The sequence below is a fragment of the Oryx dammah genome, unplaced genomic scaffold (genome assembly GCF_014754425.2).
Source record: "Oryx dammah isolate SB20612 unplaced genomic scaffold, SCBI_Odam_1.1 HiC_scaffold_18, whole genome shotgun sequence".
Lineage (NCBI taxonomy): Eukaryota > Metazoa > Chordata > Mammalia > Artiodactyla > Bovidae > Oryx > Oryx dammah.
Genome location: NW_024070202.1, coordinates 54,945,586 through 54,964,893, shown reverse-complemented (window position 1 = coordinate 54,964,893; position 19,308 = coordinate 54,945,586). Strand labels below are relative to the sequence as shown.

The 19,308-nt window shown below is 33.9% G+C and overlaps 1 protein-coding gene across 2 annotated transcripts in view; it reads right to left on the bottom strand.

Moving 5' to 3' along the window:
- Positions 1-3,332: 3,332 nt before the first annotated feature.
- Positions 3,333-19,308, bottom strand: part of PPP1R3A (protein phosphatase 1 regulatory subunit 3A) — a 42,408-nt gene continuing 26,432 nt past the window's right edge. For both annotated transcript variants that reach the window (XM_040260148.1, XM_040260149.1), the window contains 3 exons: positions 11,420-11,478; positions 11,199-11,323; positions 3,333-9,284 (listed from right to left, as the gene is read on the bottom strand). In XM_040260148.1, coding sequence (XP_040116082.1) covers positions 6,903-9,284; positions 11,199-11,323; positions 11,420-11,478 — 2,566 coding nt within the window. In that variant the 3' untranslated portion in view covers positions 3,333-6,902. The remainder of the gene's footprint in view (positions 9,285-11,198; positions 11,324-11,419; positions 11,479-19,308) is intronic.

Here is a 19,308-nt window from a genome sequence, read left to right as displayed (position 1 = left end):
ATTTGGAAGGTTTTATTGTGATTTCCTTGATACCAAAAATTATAGTGGTGTAAAGATAATACATTTATGAAATATTGAATATAAGAAGCAGAGTCCTCACAGGACCAAATAGTCCTTCCTTTGTTCCACTTCTGTTCTTAGATCTTAACTCTACTGTTGAACTGGCAACAAGATATTGCAATTAATTATTGAACTCTATCTTCACTATACTCAAACTAGGCAAGATTTGGGACCGGCACAAAGCTTGCAGCTTAGAAGGACGTCAATGTGTATTTTGTAAGGTTATTTGAATAAATTGATGAGAACAGAATATTTTTAGGAACTTTCTTTATAAGAGCATTACAAAGATATGATCATCTGTGGGAGAGATATCTCGCAGTATGTAATATATTTATATACTAGTATGGCACCATGCAGCATGGTAACATATAACTACAGTTTCTAAGATAACTTGGTATATCTAAATTGAAGGAACAACATGGTATCATGTTCAAGAGGATCAATTCTGGGGAAAGACTGTTGGAGTCTTAATCTGTGCCAGCATATGACCTTGGGAAAACTAGCATTTGTGCATTTATTTCTGTCTATAAAATGGAAAAGTAACAGTAACTTCTCTCATGACATTGTAAAACATGAATGAGTTTTTCACATAAAGAACTTAAATCAGTGCCCAATTATATTTAACACTCAAGAGGTGGCTATTATAGTGTAATAATAATAGTCATTATAACTATTACCACCTATTATCATTAAAAGTTGAACCTCACATGCATAGATCAATAAAGATACAGATATAGATGTTATACTCAAAGATTCAGGCTACAACTGACTTGTTTACTTATTCATGTAATAAAACATTAACATGCTGCATTTAAATACTAATTTAAACATGGGAGTAAGATCATGTAGGCCAAAGAATTCAAATGGGAGGAAAAAAAGCTTAAAATATGCCTGATCTCAAACACTAAAGACTATGAAATAAATATAAATGACATTTATAATCTCTTATCTTATTTTTCTTTCCAATTTTCAAAGAGTAAAGATGTATTTAAAATATATCTGCCCATATCTGTGAAGATAGGAAATAAATTATCTTTTCTTTAGCTTTTATTCTCTTTCGTAGGTAGCGCTTAGAATTGTTTCATTAAACACAGAAAGTTCAGGTGCATAATGAAAAATGACAACTGAATTCCCAAAGATTTATGGATAAACTGTGAAGAATTACTTAATATGTAGTAGCAAATATCATTTGTAGACTATATGTGTAAAAATGGTTTAGATGTATCATATATTCATAAATACTCTATGCTAAAAATTTTTATTAACTGTACATAAAAGCTACCTACATAGAATTATTAAAAGTGGGTTATGGGTTAAGTGTTTACAAAGAGAATTTCTAACCCTGTATAGTGATTTTTTTAAACCCGCTGTCTCTGTTGTTTGAAATTATGTTTTATAGAGTGTATCTTTAGGGAATTTTAAATCTGCTTCCATTCAAAACCAAGCCAACTGATACATAATAGTGATGAATTCTACAATAGACTAGACATGTATCTGGCTTTTTTTTTTTAATCTTGAGTTTAAAGAATGGTCTAATGGTCTTAAGCTGCTAAATGCCTTGCTACTACATTTCTAGGCCATATACTGCTTTCCTTTAGACTCTACCTGCTAATTTCATATTTAGGAACTTCCCTGATGGTCTAGTGTTAAGACTCCACATTTCAATACAAGGGGTAGAGATTCAATCCCTGGTTGGGAAACTAAGATTTTATATACTGTGTACTGTGGCCAAAAATCAATCAATCAATAAATAAAATTAACTTCATATCTAAATATAATAGAATGAGTCTGTTCAAAGGAAAGATAAACCTTTTATATATTATATTATATTCACTACTATATCACTCCATATGATATTAGTAGACTGTTTACTAGTTTACTATCATTACTGTCATTTGTTAGATCTTAGAATATGTGTATTTATGTGTGTATATGTGTGCATGCATATGGTGCATGTTTGAGTTATATGTAGATAATCTCATGTGCTAATCAGGCAAATATTTCCATTTAAAAAAATCCACTTACTATCTTTGCTGGTTGTTCTGTTTGTGTATCCTAAAAGTTGACATGCAGAACAGGTGTGAAATTGAGAGATCAGCCATTTTTGAAGGGCATGGCAGCAGTTGGGAAGATTGGGTTTCTTACACTTTATACCTTGTGATGTCTGTTGATTTTTAATCTACTAAGCTTCTTTATTTGAAGACATGCCTTGTTCTATTAGTTTTCATATTAGCCAGTGAATTAAGGTATTCATTATTATTCTTTTAACAAATAATCGATATAATATTTCCCATGAAATAGAATGAAGGGAATGTTTCCTGTGGCAGGAAGAATTAATATAAAATACAATTTAATTGCTAAGACGTATGAGAGAAAAGATTTTTTTTTTTCTCTTTCCCACATCCCAAATCCACTGCACTACTCTGTCTTGTAGATACATTTTCTTTGCCTTTTTCTGTATTGTGTTTGGTAGCTTATTAATACAAAAACATTTTAGGTTTGCTAATCAGATCTCAGAATATCCTGCCTGCATTTCAGGGATAGGATAAGAAAAAGATATTGCTACAATTCTATTCTATCCACAAGTATTGACTATGGATTCCTACAAACTAGACCTTGTGAAATGATAGGATGGAAGAAGTCATGTTCCTCTCCTAAATAAACAGGCAGTCCAGTTAGGATAATTAGTCAAATTACTGGTGTCTGCACAACAGTTAGTGTCATAAGAGACCTGAACATGAAGAGACACCACCAACTGAAATAGTAGAAGACTTCACAAGGATTAAAGTGGTCCATAGAAAAATGTACAGAGTTGGGAAGGAGGAGAGGAGGAACGGTAACTGAAATCTTCCAGACAAAGACGTGTACATGAGCAGACACAGAGGAACAGATGAACATGGCATGTTCTTGGGACCGTGTGAGCTGCTTAACTGACAGAAGAGCGATGGAAATTAGGGGTGCATGGTTCAGATGAGGTGATAAGGACAACGCACTGACTCCAGCTAAGAGCAGAAACTTGATTAGACATTGAATTATGCTGCAAAAGCGGGTCTTGGCATCGTCTCAGCCAAACAGAAATGATTTCTCTGTAACCCACTTTTGACTTACCCACACTACTCTTTGCTATCTTGAATAAAAGAATTGAATATATTAGGAAAAGACTTAGCTCATTTTTTCTTAAATTTTCATATAATACATTGATTCATATCTGACAAATGAAGGTGGTATGTAGGTATCTAACAAATATAGAATTGACACAAAATAAAAATACTGAACTTTTTAAAGAGTTTGTTTGCTTAATAAGGTTTTAGCACGGTATAGTAAGGACATTCCTTATAAAAATGTTCAAAGCTAGTAAAAATTTGATTAGCTCTTTAAAGAGGTTTGGGTGAAATTATGGAAATATATTTTATTAGTGACTGAATCCATTTTTAAAAGATGAATAGTAACTTACATTTCTGTGAGTTTTATTATGAATTATTTCTGAAATAGAAAAATATTAAGCAAATTAATTAAATAAATAAAAGTAACTTTTTAAGCTGTTCTCTTCATGCAGGAGTACAGCTGCGTAGATGTTGGAAGAGCATGTCCTTCCCTATTCTTTTCTTACCTTGTTGCAGAACCACAGTAGATCCTATTCCTCAGTTCCACAGAATCAGCTAAGACAGAACTTAATTAGCAAACCACAATCTTTATTGCCTAGTTCAATGTCTGTATTCACTCTGAAAAGTTTAAAGGTTTCAGAGTTCAGTAGATGAACTGACTCCAGTGGCTGCTCTCTTGCCTGCATCTTCACTAGTTCCCCTGCTCGTTTTTTGTTTTGTTTTGTTTGCTTTTTTCACCAAAATTTATATGGAAAAATTGAGCCTAATAAAGATAGCAGGCCTGGCAATATAAAATAATATTCCACGACTAAAAAATTATTAAGAAAGTATCATGAGTGCTATCTGGGAAAAATTTACTTATTTCCCTGTATCTACTCTGGATATTTTTAGGTTTTCCATTTAACCAGAAGATTGGCTTATGATGACATATAAAATATGATCCTATCTCTTTTACAAAATGATGATAGTATATATATATAGCATTAAGCCAATATTCTTAAAGGTTGAGAGATGAATGTCATCTCATTGGCTCATTTATTCTTACATTGAAAAATTTGTTGAGATGTTGGTGGCTTATGTAGATATGATTTTTAAAAGATATTTGATTGTACTACCTACACCTGCTTGACTCATCAATTAATTTTTAGAACTTTGTTTCTAATAGTCAGAAGCCCAGCAAGATAAAAGGTGATGGTTATTATATCACATTTCTTACCCACTATAGAAACAGATGTGCAATAATACACTTCTTTTTGTTTATTCTCATGCCACATCCTCTTTTGGCTCTTAACCAATACTTGAGGGGACATGATGAAGGCAGCTAAGCTTATAAAGGTGACCCTAGTTATGATGGTTTAGAGTAAAATCTTTATTAACCAGGGGCTGCCAGTTCTTCCTGAGATCTACTTTTCTTGTTCAACATAGTGATGTGACCAAAATTGGTTGCAAAAATGTACCTCCCCTCCACCTAGCAATAGTTTCATAAGTCTTATGATTTTATTTCCAATTCTTCACAAGTGGTCATTGGAAAATCAGTTAAACCACTGATTATTTCTTTTTTGCCTGCATTGAAGTACACATGACGTATTTTAAGCCCTTTGAAACTTCTTTGTAGTATTGCAAGTATGCATGAGAAGGTTTGGTAAGTTAATGTTAAAGTCAAATAAAAGAGATTAAAGACATTACATTCTTTTATGTACAAGAAAATAGTTATAGTTCAGACACCTGTGTTCATAAGTAATATAGTGTTCTTTGCGTTAATAAGACATTGCATATTGACTGAAACTCTTGAAGGTAGAATGCAAAAACCAAGTCATTCAGAACTGAAGAAATGCTAACCTTAACTTTGTTGTAATATAGACCTGTCAACAAAATTATCAAGATAGCAATTTTAGAGATAATATTCTAAGTACAGCCTACAGTATCCCACTTGTATTTAATGAAAATATGCTTTCTCAAACAATCAAATATTTGCTCTCAGTTCTACTTCAGGATGTTTGTATTTGTTCAACTAAAAAGTTAAAAAGCATTCAGTTTCAGTGGGACTTGAGTCAAGCATGCAATTAAGGGATTTGGAAATAGTTGTGTACCTAATTAAGAAATTAAGAAAATTATCTTAAACCTAAGAAAATTAAGGAAATTATCCACTACCACATGAAAGTCAGTTTGAATGCTTCATTCTCATGTTGTCTTCCCATACATGCATGTTTCTTAGGAGTGTAGGATGGTATATACAAGTGTTAGTCATTGAATTTACCTTTATATATTAATAAACAGATTAACTTTTCTCTCTGAAGATCAGTGTTACCTTCTCTATGAAAGAAGTTCCTGTTAAAAAGAAATCACCCAAATGGGCTCCCTCAGTGTGACTCTGTCCCATATTTCTGACCAAGTCAAAAGCATCAGATTATTTATTGATGCCTCCTCCCTGAGGATTAGCAGTTTGGGGTATCAAAGGAAGTGCTCTGCTGGAGAACAAAGCACAAGATTTTGCATACTTTAGTCATTTAATAAATAGTTGTTGAAATTGATTGTATAGTAATTTTTCATTATACCTATGTGACTAAAATGATTAGTTCCATTATTTCACATACTTAGCCATAGCTAATAGCAGCAAGCAGTCACTGGTATATTGGATATTCATTTCTCTATCAGAAGATCTCCTTGTCTGCCTATTTGACTTTTTAAAATTTGAGTTATCATTTAACAACTTGGTAACTATATAATGACTATCACCAACGATTAGTTGTTTATTCTCTTAAAGCACCTTGGGGAATAATTTATTGTTTTATAGTGAGGAAAGTTAAAAATTTGCTTGAAGACAAAAAAAAAAAATACCGAGTAGTTCGTTTGTAAATCTTTTTTTAATTATTATCATTTAATGCTTTATAGGTGCAAATTCATTCTGAAGCAACGCTTGTGGAACTTTTCATTTAAATTTCCAGCTCTGAATAATAGTTGACGTCAAAGTTGTTCAACTGTGTTATACAATCTTCCTTTAAAAGAGAAAAAATATTGCTTAAAGAAAGGCCATCCCCCAGATTTTGTAAAACTGAAAGATCATCTCATAATTGTTTCGGTCTTTGTCAAATTTGGCTTACAAATGCCCTGACTTTGTAGGTATGCAGGAGGTAAAACGTATATATGTGTATTGTTATTCAGGTACACAATGTGTTTCTTCAACTTAAATCTACGCTTGGATGTTGTTCTTAAAAATATGAACTTAAAGTTGAAAGATTTGATTTATCAAAATGTGCTGATAAGTGATACAGTGGTAAATGCAAATTTCATAGTCAATATTCAAAGACCAAAAAAAGTCCTCTGTCATTGTCCATGTTTTATCTATTTTTAAAAACCACAGAGGGAAAAATACTCTCAGGGAAAAAAATGAAGCTTTACTGCAAAAGAAATGAATGCAAGAAATGGCACTTTAAGTAGTGAAGAGACATGAAGCATTGAAACTTCATAGCCTGCTAAGGAGCAACAGCTGTACCTAATTTCAACTTGACGTGCTTCAGATCTCATATTCATATAGGTATTTAATGATCCAAATATAATGGTCCTATATAGAATAATTACTTATATGAAGGAGCAAACTTCATACGCATTCCTTTTTAAATGATCCTTCAAGAGAAAAACTGCACTGGCTCTTTGAACAATGAATAGTCTCTTTCACCAATCCAAATGTTTGGGGCTAAATAGCTTATCTTTTAAGGGAGAGTAATAATAGTGCTGAGGTTACTTCTTTTTGACAGACTCTTTTTGTCTTCCCCCTTCCCAGGATAGCCAGTACAATGAAAAAAGGTAGAATGCCAAGCCAATCATTAAGTCATACTGATAGATGGTTACAAGAAATATCAGAAACAAAAGGAAGTAAGGTACTTTAGAGTTGATGTATTTTGAAAGCAGAGATTCACTTTGAGATTGACTTTCCTGGGCAGGGAGACTATCAGAAACAGGGCTGTCAGATTCCTTGTCTCCTGAAGAGTACAGTGATTGTCCAGAGTTTATTAATCCTTCATTTTCATGCCTTACCCCTTCTATGTTCTCAGAAGCTCCACTGATTAAAATTGTTGGCCCTAGAGGTTTCTCCACACTGTGTTCCCCTTGTTTGACAATCTGGCCTATATATCTTTCCTTTGTACTATCTGACGTCACTATTCCTGAACTTTTGGAAACTTCTTCCAGTGGAGATGCAGGATGAGAGTGCTTTTCAGTACCCTGGATTTCACTTGTTGGATTACAATTATATTCTGATTTAGAAGAAATAGATTGGAGAGGCATGGTAGTAACTGCATGCTCTGTAGTAGTGGCCTGTTCGTGAGAGGACACTGAACTTTTGGCATGGTGATTGGAAACCTGAGAGCCATTCTGAGAAGTTCTATTAGTGTCTGAGTTTAAAGAAGAATGAATAATGACATCTATAATTGTTTTCTTTGATAATTCTTGGGCCTGCTCATGATCTCTATTTTCTGGAAATATTTTTTTGTCTGTTGGTAACATTCCCAAATGTAAATCTAGTTTTGAGGCTGCTTTTTGATCATCTGTAATGACCTGTGAGGATTCTTCTACAGCTGTTGTATTCCCAGTGACACATTTCTTCCTGTCCTGTGTCTTCCCAGGATTGTATATAGCTATGGTTTCTTCCTTCTCCTTTTCATCTACGTGTACATTACAAATACCTGAACATGACTCCTTTTCAAAATCATTGTCATAGATTACACCTACTGTATCTCGTTGACAAAGGGTATCATGTGAATCATCATTTCTCCCTTCATGTGGATCAAACGCTGTTTCCTTTACTTCGATGGGCCTGTCACTTTGTGCTGTCTCCTGAGGTAGCTCAGCAATTATTGCTTTTTCTCTAGCAGACATGCATTCTAGAGTACTTTCCAATGTTGTCTTAATTATATAAGCTGTACCTGCTTCTGCTTTCTTAGTAATACCATGATCAGCTAGAGAAGACAGTTCACAGCTTGCTGTTTCTTGGCAGGTAAACAATTCTTCTGTAAGATTAGCTTTCAAGCTCCTTGTATCATCTCTTTTCCCCCACATGTCTTCACAATCTGCTTTTTCTATGGACTGCTCTGTTATAGTTGTCTTACTCCCTCTTGCTCTTTCCTGACTTTCCAGAACATTCCAACTTTGTTTATGCTGTGTGTTCTTATTCTGATCTTCAGGATTAATCCAAACTGATTTTTCTTCTTCAGCTTGGAAAAGGTACTTATTCCTCAAAACATTTCCATTTCTTGGTGAACCAGCTTGACCAGGCATCCCTCCTAGAGTAGTGACTTTGCTAGCCAAGAGATCACAGTCTGAGGTTGCTGACACAGTTTCCTCCAGGCTTAGATTTGTCCTTGGTGAATGAAACGTATCTGCTCTGATTGACTGGTCATGAGTTGCCGTGTCTTTACTCGGCAGAGCAGTTAGGTCTCTGTTACTGGCTCCCATCCCTTCCAGACTTATTTCAGAGTGGCTCGTCTTTCTTTCTCGGTCATGTAAGATGGATTGAAAACGTTTGCTTTGTTTTTCATTAACACCTAAGAATATTCTTCGCTCCTCCTCCTCATTCTTACCATTGCCATAATCTTTCTTGGAAGATCCTTTTTCTGTCAATTTTTCTGAATGGAAATCCAAGTGAAAGTCACCTCTTAAACATTCCCAATCTTTTACTGCAATTTCTTTAGCTTCTCCTTCAGGTTTTTTGTTAAGGTTGTCTGCCATTAGTTGGTCTGCAGAGGGACAAGACATTTGCACTCTGCCTCTCACTTTGGCTGGGTTAGCATTATCATCCAGTTCTTCTTTGCTGCCAATATGTAACTGTACTGCTTCATCACTACTAGTATTTCCCAGTGACAGCTTGACTTCTCCTGTATCTGAAGTAAATTCTTCTGAAGGTGGGTAAGTGTGCTCATTTCCTGAGAAATACTTTTCCTTGTGGTAAAAATCTCCCTTTAAAGATCTTTCTGCTGATGAACTTGAAGACAAAGGCCTTTTAAACAAGTCAGTGTATACATCATCATGGATTTGCTTCTTCTCTAACCTCTCAGCATTATTTGGAAAATTGACTGTATTCTTTTCATCTCCAGAAGCAGTACTTCTTAGCAAGTGTTGGTTTATCTTAAGGGGTAAAAACAACAAAAATAATGATTTTTATTGTTTTTAAATTTACAAAGCAAGTTAGATAGGATTCATTAACTTGGCTAGTGATTATCTGGTAGATTTCCTCGATTCATTACATTTGTAGATTTTGTACAAATTCTGAAAGATGAACGTTTGGGGGAGATTCTTGTAGGCTATGACTTAGGAATGAGATTAATAAGAAAAGGGGCCAAAATTAATAACTCTCCTTCCTAGCTTCCAAATATCACATTGTATTATTCAACTATTCTTGCTTGTCATTGCACTTTCTCCTCACTTAGGATATACACATTGATAGCTCCATGCTAATCAATTAGAGAGCAGCTTCCTGGATGCCCCTTGCTGCATTTACACTTGCTGTAGGTGCCCCTATTATAGTTTCTCTTATTAATATGTTTTCTGCAAAGCCTCTGCAAACTATTAATAGCAAAACGTCACTCAAAGAAAAGTGAGGGAGTTAATGTCTCTGCAAATTCTGTTTTAATGACCCTCTGCCAACTGGTACTCAAATGTATTTGAGCTCTTCAGTGATGCCAACTGTCAGGATTTAACAGTGAGATGCCTGTGTTTTTTTTTTCTCCTCATAACTGACATTTGCATGATCTCAATAATTATATGCAAATCTTACGTTTTCCCCTTCTTCTCACATAAGGCTCATGTTACTTGTCAACTGCACAGCTGTCTTGTAAGCCAATGCCTGTGGGTTCCACAGATTTGGTTGTATTTCCATCTATTATAGAGCTTCATTGTTTTATGCATTAACGTCAGCATGGAGCAAATTAGCATCTAAATTACAGCTCCCTGTTCATTTATTGGACGTACAATCTCAGTAACTTCTAAACAAACTTTATATTTGAGCCTGCTCATTGTAATGAGGTGTATTGGTGAAGTATGTGATTTTTCAGAGTCCTTTCATTATATTCTGTGGTTTGAAAAAAATGGCTGTGTTAACTTTCAGCTGGTGAGAATTCACACAGTGGGTGACAACTTTGTAGTTTCTTAAAGTTGGAGCAAAGTAAATTGCATACTTTAGTGATGCAGCTTCCATATCGCTATAGAAAGGGTGGAATGTGTGGGGAAAGAGATGAGCTCTATTTCTTTTCTGTTTCAGCACTGACACTTGAAGAGGCAAATGTCATTTTAATCTTCGATGATTATGAATCCATGTATCCTGATGATATGAGCTCCAACCAAATACAGTAAAGGATAAATTGCATTATGTGACTCATTTACTCCTATTTCTTCCTTTGTGATAAAAATGCTATCTAAACCATCCCCCTAAAAATCCCAAATAGATTGAATTTTCACAAAGTGTGAAATTTATGATAACAAATTTAATACTAAATTGTACAGTTCTAAATTTGTTTCCTGTTTTAAAATTATGGCACAAGCTATTTTATCCTCATTTGGTAATTTAATACTTTCAATGATATATAACTTAGAGATTCTCACAAAGATGGAAGTAAGTTAAAAAAAAAAGCTGCTAAATGCGAGAATCAGACTTGTAGAGCTGGACGGAACCCTAACAATCATCCAGTCTAGCCCTCTCATTTTACAGACGAGTTTATAAGTGTACACTTGTCACAAAGATTAGAAATGCACATCAGGATAGCGCTACTTCTTCTGTAATTCCTACAAACTGTTAACTCAGAGCCGCTGGTAAAGAGATAGGAAATGAATGTCATTAATTTGCCACTGCAGAGACCTGAAGTAACATAACTGAAATCAGATCACTAGCCTTGTTGATGAAGCCAGAGACGCAAAGACAGAATAGGCTATGCTCTCACATTTGCAAATTATATTAGTTGAAGCTGTTGAAAAGCAGACATTGCAGCGTCTTTGAAGCATAAATGGATTCATCTTCTCTAATACCTTGGCAGCCAGAATACTTACCATCGGCTCTAATTCTTTTTCATTATGTTCATCCTGTTCCCTGTTTACATGTTTTACATTTTGATTACTGGTTTCCAAATCTTCCTTGTCCTCATGAGAACAAACAATTGTTGGGATATAGGTATCTGAAAAGTTAAGATAATTGTACCTATGTAAGATTGTTCCAGTTGTAGGCTTTAACAAAAGAAATATATTCTGTTTAAAAATTAAAGAAATATTACCTGTAACCTTTGAATTCTCAAAGTTATTCTCATCTGATGTTACCGATGATTCTTCTTTACTGTTAAATTTACAACAAAATGTTATGCTTTTTCAGGGACTATAAATGTATAGCATTTTTATTATAGGAAATTCAAATGAGTTACAAGTTAAACAAATATTATTTAACTTTTCACATTTTCTTGCATTACTTTGTATGTTTTTTCATTAACATGATTTCTTAGAATGATGCAATAATGTATATTAGTTGTAGAAAAATGTAAAAATTATTTACACAATACTGTAATTCTAAATAAAATTATTTTACTCATATTAAAACATACACCCAAAGGAAAAATATATATAAATCTAGATTATCCCATAATTCTCACTTTGAAAGTCCAAATATTTCTCTCTTGTTTTAAATGATGAAGTTTTATGAACTAACAGTCCATTGTGGTCATTGAAATTACTTCTAATGTTCCAATTATTAATTTTTTGTGTTCCTTTTTACTCAAAATTCTTCCAGTTGAACTGACATAATATTAACTCTCTCTCTCCAGAAAAGGAGAAAACAAACAAATTTAATAGAAACTAAAATGCAGCTAAATTTATACCCAGTTTAAAGACTTCACATGTGTATTGCCAAAGGCCAGTTTTACAGCCAAGACTTTGGCCATTCATATGGAAGCATATTTTTTTTTTCTTTAAAATAATTCAGATTATACTTGCTTTTCTCTCATTTTCTGCATACTTTTTGAGAAAGCTAAATACTTTTTCCTTTCAAATGTATTCTGTTTATAGGTGTATTTGTGGAATTATAAGAATTTAGATTTGCCCATGACAATAGCAAGAAAATAGTTAGTGAAAAGCTCACTATGTATATAGTTATGTCACAAGTCAGTCTGTCAGAAATTATTGGACCAATATTCACATTTTCTTGTACTGTCTCAGCTGAATTTTCTCCTACTGACTTTTCTCAATGATTTTTCTGCAATAAAAGAAATCCAGAGAGTTCACAATGACTGATGAATTTGTATAATAGAACCTAGTTTTCATTGCATGGACAGTGTTGATTCAAATCCCCAGAGGGCTAATCTTGTTTTGACAAATCACAAGAAAATTACAAATTCTTCCATCTTGACATGTAAGAAGTAATTCAGCTTTGTATACATTTATGATGCTCAATTTTAGCTTTGCCAAAACTATTTGCTACCTTGCAGTGGGCCCAGAAATGACAATAGTTTTTACATAGACAATTTCATTAGAAAATATTATATTACCATAAGTAATACTGTTTTAATCTATAATCTATATTGTTTGTCAGGCCTATAATTATACAAAGATTCATTTTTGTGAACTCCAACTGCAAGTTAACACATTTTTCTTTCTCTATGTCCAGAAAATCTATGTACTCTTAAAAATATATAAACCATTAAACAGCATTTAGGTATTCTTTCTTTATGTTTCATCTGATAACAATATTGAAAATCTCCTTTGTAGAGGAAAATATCATTAAAGCTTTATGTTTTTGCCTAAACAAAGTGTTATTAATCATTTTTCTTATTAAATTCTTTAGAATGCTTTAATTTTTAAAATAATTTCATCAAAAGGAAAGGAACTTGCTTTTAATTCACAGTGAGGACAAATAGGTATCAAACTGGATATTACTATTTTGATATCTTACAAAACCATTTGATATCTTACAAAAACATTACATACAGACAGAAATATAGGAGGGAAATCTTAGATTTATAGGTAAAAACAAGAAAAAGAATCCAAAATAGATGACATTTAAGTATTATATCAAATATTTGTTTAAAAAACTAATAGAAAATGTGTTAAACTCCTACAGGGAAAAGAATATGATTGCATCAATAAGTATTAAAAACCTAGAAAATATTGAGAGATATACCATGTTCATAGATAGGAAAATTATGAAGATAGTATCTCCAAATTTGATTTACAAATTCACTTCTAATCAACATTTCAAAACATGTTTTCACAAAATTTGAAGATATGATTCTAAAGAGAAGAATAAAGGACTAAAAATAGCTGGTCTACTTCTGAGAAATAGTAGAGGAAGCACCTCTGTGTAGTTTCAATACTTCTTATGAGGATATAGTCATTAAAACAATTATATTGGCACTGAGACAGGAAAGTATTGAGAGCTTAGAAACAGATCCACACATATCTAGAACTTTGGTATTTGATAAAAGTAGCATGTCAGACATCAGTGAAATAAGGGACTTCTCAGTAAATGGAGATAGGGAAAATGACTACCCTCAGGGGGAAAAAGTGAAATTAGCACAACAAATATTCAGTAATCAATTCCAGATGGATTAAGATTTTATATGTCAAAAACCTTGAAATTCTTAGTAGAATATATGAATATTTTTCAGACCTCAGAGTAGAAAATGTTTTCTTAAAGAGGGGGAAAAAAAACTATAAAAAAAAAGATTATCAGTTTAGCTCTATTAAAATTTAAAACTTCTGTTCATTGAAAGACCTCTTTATAACAGAAAAATATAACTAAACTGGGAGAAGATGCTTACATTATACAGCATCAACACAAAATAAATGTCAAGAAATATAAAGAACTTCTACAATTCAATAAGAAAACACAAACATTTCAATAGAATCAGGGGAGAGGGGCAGACGTTTCACAGGAGAGACAATGCACAGAGTCAATTAGCATATAAAGGATGGTCAGCGTTATTAAAAAACAGAGAAATGCAAATCAAGACCACAAGCAGATGCTATTTTACACTTATTCAACTGATAAAACTGACCATCAATTTTATCAGTTGATAGTTGATCGCCATCAACTACATAAAACTGAACCAATCTAAATGTTTGTCAATGGAAGATTGGATGCAAAACTTGGTATATCACAAGAGAAATATATATAGCACTCAAAACTGATTTAAAATACACAGAGACACACAATAATATGGATAAATCTTAGCAACATATAATATTAAATGAACAGTGCTAAAACATTGCATCAGAGTAGGTTCTTTTTTATTGCTATAAAAGCTATTGAAAGAATCTAAATATATTTATTAAAGAATACATAGGATATAATTCATGTAAACAAGAAAGCTTGATTTTCAAGATTATGATTACATATAAGTGGGGTGAATCAGAGGAAAGGAATGAGGAAATGATAAGTTGTTTTGTTTTACAGGTGTTTATTGTATCATTTAAAATATTTAAATTGTTAAATTCTAGTTTCAGGTAATATAGTCAGACAAATGGATTGCTCTCTGGTCTAAATTACAGGGTGTGTATAGATAAAATCCCACTCCAAAACCCAAAGTATCTGTTATATGACCAATTACATTTAAAGGGTTTCATTAAAACAACTTTAGAAAATTTGAAAATAAAGGCAAAGAACGTTATGGTTGATGATGATAGGCCCCAGAACTATATACAGTCATGGTAGAAATGAAATATGTTAGAGAAAATTTCTAGTCTCCCCTTTATATTCTGAGTCTGTTTTTTAAAAAGGTAATTTATTTATTTTAATTGGAGGATAGTTACTTTACAATATTGTGGTGATTTTTGCCATACATCGCCTTGAATCAGCCACAGGCATACATGTGTCCCCCTATCCTGGACACCCCTTCCACCTCCCTCCCCACCCCATCCCTCTGGGTTGTTCCAGAGCACCGGCTTTGAGTGCCCTACTTCATGCATTGAACTTACACTGGTTTTCTGTTTTACATATGGTAACATATATGTTTTAATGCTATTCTCTCAAATCATCTCACCCTCACCTTCTCCTACATAATCCAAAAGTCTGTTCTTTACATCTGTGTCTCTTTTGCTGCCTTGCATATAGGATCATCATTACCATCTTTCTAAATTCCATATATATGCATTAATATACTGTATTGCTGTTTCTGTTTAATAGACTCCAGTTTCATCCCCCTCATTAGAACAGACTCAAAAGTGTTCCTTTTTATAGCTGACTAATATTCCATTGTGTATATGTGCCACAACTTCTTTATCCATTTGTCTGCTAATGGACATCTGGATTGCTTTCATGTCCTAGCTATTGTAAACAGTGGTGTGGTGAACACTGGGGTACATGTGTCTCTTTCAACTCTAGTTTCTTTGCTGTGTGTGCCCAGCAGTGGGATTGCTGAGTCATATTACAGTTCTATTTCATTTTTTAAGGAATCTCTGCACTGTTCTCCAAGTGGCTGTACCAGTTTGCATTCCAACAAACAGTGTAAGAGGGTTCCCTTTTCTTCACACCCTCTCCAGCATTTATTGTTTGTAGACTTTTTGACAGCAGCCATTCTGACCAGCATGAGATGATACTTCATTGTGGTTTTGATTTGCACTTCTCTAATAATGAGAGGTGTTGAACATCTTTTCATGTGTTTGTTAGCCATCTGTATGTCTTCTTTGGAGAAATGTCTTTTAGTTCTTTGACCTACTTTTGATTGGGTTGTTCATTTTTCTGGTATTGAACTTCATGAGCTGCTTTTATATTTTGGAGAATTAATTCTTCGTCAGTAGTTTCATTTGCTATTTTTTTTTTTTCTGTTCTAAAGGCTGCCTTTTCACCTTGCTTATAGTTTCCTTCATTGTGCAAGAGATTTTACATTTAATTAGGCCCCGTTGGTTTATTGTTTTTATTTTCATTACTCTGGGAAATGGGTCATAGAGGTTCTTGCTGTGATTTATGTCAGAGAGTGTTCTGCCTATGTTTTCCTATAAGAGTTTTATAGTTTCTGGTCTTACATTTAGATCTTTAATCCATTTTGAGTTTATTCTTGTGTATGGTGCTAGAAAGAGTTCTAGTTTCAATCTTTTACACATGGTTGACCAGTTTTCCCAGCGCCACTTGTTAAAGAGATTTTCTTTTCCCTGAGTCCTTTTTGAGCAGGGGGGTTTCTTACTGGTCTTCCTAGTGGTTAACAGTGTCTGACATCGTGCTGAATAAATGCACAGTGTCTTTTCTACTCTTCCTTTCTGTCTACCTCTTATCAGCATTATCATAACATTGTTCTTCTTTTCTTTCCTCATTAAATGTTAGTGTCATAAATAAAGCATGCGTATTTTTGTGTCTTACAATGTTTGAAGTACCTCCCCCTCCAAAGTTAAAAGGCAAAGTTTTTAACTATGGGCTTAAATAATTAAATTTTTTTAAATCTAGTATAAATTTAGAAATTAAAAAGTCAAAAAGATATGTCATTTGTGGAGGGATACTTCATTGCTAGTGTACCTTAAATACATACTGTGTCAGTCATTAATATTATTTAATCATAAGACAGGTCATTATTGAGCACCCACTCTATGCCCTAAGTTCTAATAACCATTGGGAAATCTATATGCCATACATTTTAATAAACACTGAGAAATCCAAGATGAATTATATATGTATATATATAATTACCTCAAGGAAGCTCTAATGTAATGATAGAAATAGATATATCAGCACGCAATTATTATAATGTGATAAATTTTATAATAAATAATGGGATATGATATTTTCCAGAGAACAAAGAACAGAAATGAGGAGAGCACTCAGTTGGAGGAATCAGGGAATTTTTCACAAAGGAAAATTTATGTTTATGGGAAGTAGGACTTTCTCAACTAGAGAAAAAAGATAAAGTCATTCCAGGCAGAAAAAATAAGAAGTGGTCAAATAATTAAAGGTAAGAAAGCACAAAAAGATGAGAACCATCCAGAAACAAAGAGATGTTCAGAGGGTTTGGGCTGTTTTGTGTTTTTTTCTTTAATGCCAAGGAATAGTACTGGGGTTAGTTTAAGTCAGCTTTAAAGGACTTAGTATGCCAGGAAAAATGGGACTGAACGTCTGAATTCTTTATTTACTTTTAAATCAATGCTTGAGAAGGGGTGGCAGTGACAAGGGGGCAGTGGAGGAGTTAAATGGGGAGAGACAGGGTAGGTTTTACCTTTAGGGACCAATCTCTGGAAGTACACTTAAGGATCGCTCTTTAGGAGAGCCTGAATAGGATAAGCCATAGTGAAGCAGGAAGGTAAGTCATGAGACTCCTGCAGTATTTCAGGCACAAATGATGATAAAGGTGATGGCAATTAGGAGGGTGAAGAGGAATCAAATTTGCAGCATCAGTGTGATTTGTTGACTGATTCCTTGGATATGGGGTTTCCCTGGTATCACAGAGGGTGAAAAATCTGCCTTCAGTGTGGGAGACCCATATTCGATCTCTGAGCCAGCAGGTCCCCTGGAGAAGGGAATGGGTACCCACTCCAGTATTCTTGCCTGGAGAATTCCTTGGACAGAGGAGCCTGACAGGTTACAGTTCATAGGATTGCAGAGTCAGCCACACTAAGCAACTAATACACACATACTTGCCTGGATGTAGATTTTAAAGATGCCTTCTTTCTGCCTAACTTTGGTTGTATTCATGAGATTTAGAAATCAAGTGTTGCCCTTTCCAAGACCTAAGCAAGGGAGAATTAAGTCAGTGGTCATCTGCGGCTCCTGTCCTATAAATCAGCAGTCTTGAATTAGTCTGCTGGCTGATTTCTGATGTCTTCCAGGCTGGGTAATCTGCTTCTCGGGTGCTCATGTCGACACTTTTCAGCCTTCCTTTCTACTCTCGGGTATGTGTGCCTGAACAGTGCATCAGTAGGTTATGCCTAGTCTCCTGGCTTTTATTTTAGTCAGTTCATAGTGAAAAAGAGCAGAAAGACCTGGATTCAAATCTGTCTTTCCTGTTACTTAACCAATTACTAAGTCACTTACTAGCCATGCAACCTCCAACAAGCCTTAACCTCAACACAACACTTAACCTCTCTGTGTATCATTTTTCTCCAATTATTGCCTAGTCCTTATACACAGGGCAATTATTTAACATAATTCTCAATATGTGGAAATGTTTAATACATGCATTATTATTATTATCACTATTGTGATTATCATTATTAGTGACATGTAGTAAATAGCATGCTGATCACTAGTTCTCCACTGCTGCAGTAACCAATTCCCGTGCTTCTCCTTTTACTTGCAATTATCTATATATTTTTTAAGGTTTACTCCATTCTCTCATGTCTTTAATCCACAAGTTACCTTTTTTTCCCACAAGTTACTTTCAAGTGTAAAACTGGCAGCCCATGATAACACACTTGCTTAGTTTTTTTAAAAAATAGACCTTTACTATCAGAAGGCCACCCCCCAAAGAAAGATCACTAGATCATCAGTGAAAGTACCTTTCTATTTAAAAATGTCTTCACCAAATACAGTTTGCATGGGAATGCTAATTCACACTTTCTATTATTACCCAACTGATTTATTCAGTGTCAGAATCTATGCACCCTGTTAATATTCCTGCATTTCTAGGTATGTGGCACTTAGGCTTTTAGAGTTATGGTTAATTTTAACACTGCCAAAATGTAGTAGTTTTAGTATAAGTAAGTAATATCATTTTTCCTGAGTTTCTGTAATGCTATTGTGCTAAAAGCTCATATATCTCTTAAAATATGAGTGAAACCTGTTCCACACAATCTGTCTAATGTGATGGAATTACCCAGCCAGTCAGGGTAAATGTCAGGATTAGGTTGTAGTTAGTAGAAGTGTAACTCTGTTCCAAGAGGAATCAAAAAGTTGGCATAAAAAAAGGATCATTTCCAAAATGAGTCATGAATGTTGCATTTGTGTCTCTTTAACAACTCTGCTTGAAAGCACTCAGCATTGACTAAAGATAACCAACTTGGAATTCTTAGGCATCACCTCTTGTTCTGATAAGCAGCTAAAAAGTCAATATTGAACTCCTCAAAAAGTATGTTAAGTCTGCCCTCTTTGTTCAAAGCTGGTGCTCTCATTTGATTTCCTTTACCTTCCTTCCCTAAAGGAAGAAAGGAAAATAAATGAATGAAGAGCTTTTAAGTTAGAAATAATATGTGCCTC